This window comes from Leptodactylus fuscus, chromosome 5 (assembly GCF_031893055.1).
Source record: "Leptodactylus fuscus isolate aLepFus1 chromosome 5, aLepFus1.hap2, whole genome shotgun sequence".
Lineage (NCBI taxonomy): Eukaryota > Metazoa > Chordata > Amphibia > Anura > Leptodactylidae > Leptodactylus > Leptodactylus fuscus.
The window spans coordinates 79,612,070-79,618,790 of record NC_134269.1 but is presented as its reverse complement, the minus strand read 5'-3'; the positions used below and the strand labels follow the sequence as shown (position 1 = coordinate 79,618,790).

At 39.3% G+C, this 6,721-nt stretch overlaps 1 protein-coding gene across 1 annotated transcript; it reads left to right on the top strand.

Annotated features, from left to right (window-relative positions):
- Nucleotides 1–219: 219 nt before the first annotated feature.
- On the top strand, nucleotides 220–4,769 carry RSL24D1 (ribosomal L24 domain containing 1). The gene is made up of 6 exons (XM_075273479.1): nucleotides 220–362; nucleotides 1,551–1,664; nucleotides 2,064–2,136; nucleotides 2,936–2,999; nucleotides 3,085–3,170; nucleotides 4,518–4,769. Exons 1-6 carry the CDS (start codon nucleotides 282–284, stop codon nucleotides 4,589–4,591), a joined length of 492 nt encoding a protein of 163 aa, XP_075129580.1. The 5' UTR covers nucleotides 220–281; the 3' UTR covers nucleotides 4,592–4,769.
- Nucleotides 4,770–6,721: the final 1,952 nt, after the last annotated feature.

The window sequence follows — 6,721 nt, the reverse complement described above, 5'->3', positions numbered from 1 at the left end:
CTCCTACTATTATTAATTCTAACACAAATAACACAAAAATATTATGTTATTAAAAGTTTTCAGCAGAATACATTTTAGAAGGTGCATGGTTTTACTTGATTCAGTGGTAAGAGATTTTACATTCTACATCTGCGCCCCCAGGTGTCGCTGTGCTGTAAAGCTTCTTGCTCGCTTCCTGTTAGACGCTCTAGCTTCGGAGGAAAGCGGAGTCGCCGTGACGTCACTTCCTTTCACGTTTCGTGCAGGTCCGGGGTGGTCGGCCCGTGGACTGAGCCGACAACATGCGTATCGAGAAGTGTTATTTCTGCTCGGCGCCCATCTACCCGGGGCACGGGATGATGTTTGTGAGGAATGACTGTAAGGTAAGCGGCGCTGTGAGCTTGTCTTATCTGCACGGTTGTGTATGAAGCCGTACGAGCGCATGTGGAAATGGCTGAGCGTGGCTGTTTACTTGTCACATGGCTGTGCGGTGTCTTGTAAGTAACTGGAGTGTGCTCGATATTTTTAATGCAAGTATAGGTTGTATGTGTTCACTGCTGCCTATATACTATACGTGCTATGTACATATATATGTCTATTCGTGATTTGTATAGTTCCTAGATCTCCGGTATCAGACTGGTAAGGGGGCGGGGTCTGACACCCCTACCAAAAAGACTGCAGACTGTAATCACTTCACTGAATACAGAGAACTTATTCAAGGGGTTTGGGAATTCATCATTTGGTGAATGGAAGAGGCAGTGGCACTCCTGAGTATCACAGCCTCTTCAAACAGCTGATCAGCGGGGGTCCCAGGTGTCGGACCCTCACCAATCTCACAGTGGTGATTTATTCCAAGGATAGGTCATCAGTACCCATTTTATTCCGTTCCCACATTAAAAATGTGTAATATGTAAATCAGATATTTTTTGGTTCCTTTTTATGACGTTCACTCGCTTTACATGAGAAAGTTTTCCTCACTATGATCATGACAAAACTTTTTTTTTTTTTTAATAAATATATGGTGCAGTGTGAGGCCCAGTTGACTTCTGTGTTTGGGTTTCCGTTCAGGGAATCTGCTTGGGGATCGCCCTCCTCCCCCGAACGGAAACCTAATCCACATAAAAAAGCGTTTACCTTAGGAAAACCATGGACCCCATAGACTATAACGGAGTCCGTGTGATTTCCGTACGAAAAATACAGAGAAACGTGCTCCTTGAAGGACTTTTCTCCGCATATTTCATGCAGATAGTGACCGGGGTCTGAGTTCTAGCTTTTTGTGTTGTGAGCTGTAATTTTTATTGGTACCTTTTTCTGGCATGTATGACTTTGCCATCACTTTTTATTTTTTCTTTGTGAGAGATCGAGTGATCAAAAAAATAAATTTGTGCCCTGTAAGTTACAGAGGCTCGTATGCTGACAGGCTCGTTTTAAATATGGCTATAGATTTTATCTTCTCGACAGCCAGGTTGCATTTTAACATAAATGTATGTTCATATGCTACTAACCACTCCGTTTCATGTACCACTGTTTCAGGTTCCATTGTGAAAGTGTGTAACATTACTGTTTCTTAGGCCTTTAGGTTCTGCCGCTCAAAATGTCACAAGAACTTTAAGAAGAAGCGTAATCCCAGAAAGATCAGGTGGACCAAAGCCTTCAGAAAATCGGCTGGTAAAGAGTTGACAGTGGTAAGTTGTAAAATATATCACTGCATTTAGAACACAGAAGTTGTTCAGGTTTTCACTCACCACATATTATTAGTTTGTGGTTTTACTACATTAGTCCCTTCAAGGGCTAATACACTGGGATGGATGCTCAATACGATTTTGTTTATACAGTTATATTCGGTTACTGCTTGGATTGTAGTTCATAGTTCCATAATTAGTCACGGTTATTAGCTGTGGTCTTCCTTTACATATTGTTCCTGCATCTCCATAATTGGTTCATGTTTGTATATGCTGTATATTAATATAAACTACAATGATCCGTTCTGATTGTATTGTACACTCTCCCTGCATTTCAAAGCACTGTGTAGGTTATATAGCGTATACTCTGCATCACTGATCACATGATTTCATTTTGTGCAGGATAACTCATTTGAATTTGAAAAACGAAGAAATGAACCATTCAAGTACCAGAGGGAGCTTTGGAGCAAGACCGGTAATGTCTTTCAAAATATTATTAGATTTATACATTGTGTCATATTGTTGTATGATTTTTGCAAGGAAACACAAATAATTTTGTCTATTGCAAAAAAATAAATAAAATAAATGTTGTTATGTCACTGGGTTCGGGTAGCCCCCTACTTTCTTACTTCCACTTCCAATACTTGAGCAATGTAAATATGGCAAGTATCTTGGTTATAGCATAAAAATCAAAAAATACCAGCTCACCCAATAGCTTGTGAATAATCTCCTAATACCTCTAGCCGAGATGCACGGACACCGATGGACTCCCTCGGTCGGTGAAGACTTTGATAATTAGAACAGAATTCCAGCATTCACGGACAAGAAGATAATATAAAATCTATTTCTTCATATAAAACATATTATTCCATATTCCTAGAGGTGCTGTATCGGCAGATCCAGCGTATCGCTACTGACAAATGCTACGCGTTTCAGGACATAGTCCCTTCCTCATGGCATGCCATGAGGAAGGGACTATGTCCTGAAACGCGTAGCATTTGTCAGTAGCGATACGCTGGATCTGCCGATACAGCACCTCTAGGAATATGGAATAATATGTTTTATATGAAGAAATAAAGAAATAGATTTTATATTATCTTCTTGTCCGTGAATGCTGGAATTCTGTTCTAATTATCTTGGTTATAGGTAGAGTTTTAATTTAGTTTGTAATCTCCCCTCCGCTTGATTATGTTCTTGTCACAGTATAGTCAAATTTAGTCCATGAGTTAGTGTATTTGCACACTTGAAGATATTCATTCAATTCTTCCTTTTAGTTGATGCTATGAAGAGAGTAGAAGAGATCAAGCAGAAGCGACAGGCTCGATTTATCATGAACAGGTAAGAAAGCCTCAGCTCACAATTGGCTTCTTATTCTATAAGTGTCTTCATATGAACAAGGTTTAATGGACTTTCTCTTTTGTAGGCTGAAGAAAGGCAAAGAGTTGGAGAAGGCTCAGGATATCAAAGAAGTCAAACAGAATATACATCTTATCCGGGCACCACATGCTGGTAAGTTCTTTGGTCTGCCAGAAGATTTAGACTTTTCTGAAACTACAATTTATTTTTTACTTTTTTGGGAGCTTTATGAAGGCTCTGAGGCCTCTCTTCGGTATCTATCCTATTGAGGCATGCCTGTAGCAGGACTCTTTAGAGACATAATGATTTCCTCATAGAATGCAATATAATTGTATTGCAGTCTGGGTGACAAGTGATCTAATGATTTCAGGTTTAGGCTCCTCAGGGGGAGTAATACAAAAAAAAAAATAAATTAAACATTTTAAAATCCTTTAAATCGCCCTCCTTTGCTTAGATCTGTAGTAAAACCAAACCTAAACAAGTATAAAAAGTATACCTTTTCCATATGGTGAATGCTGTAGAGGGGAAAAAAACTAAATGGCTAAACTGACGTATTTTTGCTCTTTTGCCTCCCTAAAAAATTTGAATAAAAAGTGATCAAAACACAAGACATTCCCAAAAAAATAAACCAAGACAAAACATACATCTGGCCCCAAAAACCATACCCTTACACAGCCCTCTATACTTAGACATAAAAACAAGAGCTATGGGTATCAAAACTTGGCCACTCCTCTTTTTTTATTTTTTATTTTTTTTATTTTAATAAAGGTATCACCATAATTATAATGACCTGCGCATTATAGGTAGCGTCATTTCGGTCACACAGTGAATGCCATAAAGACAAAACCCATATGAAAATGGCAAACCCCCAGTTTTTCTCTAATTGTATCCCATCTTTTCAGTACATCACATGAAATATTAAATGGTATCATTATGAAGTACGAATTTTCCTTAAGCCCTCATACGGTTCTGTAAATAGTAATATAAAAAAAAAAGTTATGACTTTTGGAAGGTGGGCATTATAAGAGAAAATGGATGAGGCATGAAGAGTTAAGAGGACCTTTCATATGCTCGGGCACACACAATTTTATATACTGCTAGAAAGCCAACAGTGCGCTGAATTCAGTGCATAGTCGCCTTTCCCGTTATGTGCCCCGGGGCTGGAGATATCCTTGTAGTTATAACGGAAACGATCTTGGCTCATTGTCAGAAGGGATTTCCTGACAGTCTAGCTGGGCTGTGAGGAATACCCCCCTGATTGTAGTCGTCCATAGAAAAGTACTGGGGGGCGAGGTGTTCCTCACAGCTTATAACTGGTAAGGAACGCTCCCTCTGATAGTACAGAGCAATGGACAGGTACTGTCGGAGGGTGGGGTTCCTCACAGCCCAACTATTAATATGGATTTCCTTTATACTGTTCAATTCAGTTGTGGTTCTTTGACATTCTCTTTCTAGCCTGTTATATATTTGTGATTTTTTATTTTTTTTAATTTTTTTTAGGAAAAGCAAAACAGTTGGAAGACAAAATGGTTCAGAAGTTACAAGAGGATGTGGATATGGAAAGTGCCTCATAGATATGGATGAAACAGATACACTCATCATCTTGACATTATCGCAATGCATGCTTCAGTATAAAAGCATTTTTACAGCACTTTGGACTGTAGCACAAGTTCCACTTCTGAAGCCAGAGACCATGCAGCAGGACTGTTTTAGTACAGTCAGTCTGAAAAATAAATTTTTATTTCCTTGTGATGCTTTCAGTGTTTGTTCACACTAATATTTAATCCGATTACATTTTTTTGTGTTATGTTGATCTGTTCTTTTTTTACTCTGCTTTTATTGGTTAGAATCATTGGATTTCATTATATGAGGGTGAAGCATAGTAAACCAGCTGCACAGTTAGGAGGTCAGACTCATCTGATTATAATTTTTCCCCATGAAAATTCTTACCTCCATTGCAAAGATATTGATTTATTTTACAATACACAAATGAGCAGCCTGGAGCACCAAGGGCAGCTCTAGTGCTCCACATTGCTATGCCCCCACACTACTCTAATACTGTCCTTCATCCCCTCCCTTTCTTTGAGTGATCATGCCAGGCAGCTCACATTTGTGCTGGCTTATTAGGGTATGTTCACATGGATGAAAAGGTCACAGAAACCTTTTCCGCCTTGTGAACATTCTACGCGGTTAGCCGCGACAAGATGCCGATTCAGCATTCCATCGCGGAATCCTGCTCATGATTAGGCCCAAATAAATGGGCCTAAACTGTAGCGATTCAGCTGCAGAATCCGTGGCAAGATAGGTCACCTGAAGTCAATGGGAGCCATTTTTGCAGGCAGATTTTAAGGCGGATTGTGTGTCAAAATCCACCTGCAAAAAAACTCAGTGTGAACATGACCTTAGAGCGGTTTGGAACAACAGAGCCGCCCTGCTCATTTACATATTGTGAAATAAATGAATGTTTTGGCAATGGAAGCACAAATATGAAAAAGGGTGTTGCATAAAGGTGAGCTTGACCATTTTAACTGTGGTGCTGGTTTAATGTGCTTCACCCCAGTGACACTCCCTTTAAGCCCAAGTCCATTTTAGTAGCTATAATGGAACTTATTATTTAGAGATACTTCAAAGAGAAAGTCTCTGGCAGAGCAATCTTTGTACTGTGGGGTGTTATTCTGGGCTAGAGTTAATGATTGTGTCGCTAGAAAATTGTTTCAATCACATTTTTATGCCAAACAAAATCCTAAAAATCTTGCAATTCCACCACCTGTTGCTATTAAGCCTAAATCAGGATACCGTATATAGATAGATAGATATAGGCTATATTGATTTTTAACTAAGCATATATTTGCATAACTTTTAGAACGGCAATTCCAGACATACCTTTTACACATTAATCCTCTCAGCCGTATTTGAATTAGCCCGGGTTTATTGATATACTAATTATCCATCACGGACCACCAGAAGTCTCTGTGATGTTCCCTGAGCTACTGCAGGGAAGGCTATTCGAGGTAAATTGGCATATGCCATTCTAAGGTTTTAAAAGCTTGTATCTTTTTCCGCAACAGAAATCGTAGTAAGGTGCATTATAGGAAAAGTCATTACTTGATGCTGCACATACTGAGGGCCGGTTAATGGTGGGAGAAAATACCTGACAGGTTTCCTATAAATTAATCTGTGCTGCTGATTTGTATCATGCCTTCCAAGGGTTCACAAAACCCCTGGGTGTCATGATTTTCTGCCTTTGTTTGAAATGTATGTGCTGAATGCCGCTTTGTAAGATTTTATTTACCTATTAACCTTTGCTTGTTTATCGCCAACATAGTTCACAGCCTGTAATCTCTCTCTTCACGCTCTGTCACTTTCTGAAACATACAGATTATATGGGCAGTAAAACCACCAGTTTTCACAAGCTCGTATTGTAATATGTTGTACCAGAAATACATTGCCGTTCAGGCCATTCTTTAACACATAGAAGCAGTTCAGTATGATGAAAGCACTGAATGTTACAGGATGGCAAGTAGTGCCCTGCACTGCGGGTTTACAAGAATAAATCGAGTGATTTGGAGCACTGTTCTGTCAAATCCATGAAAGGATGATTGTCGTGTATGATGATGCAGCTTTCTGCTACCAAGTAAAGTTTTGGGCCAAGCAGTTTAAATGGGATATGGAATCGATTGAAGGTAGGGAAAAGGAATGTGCTG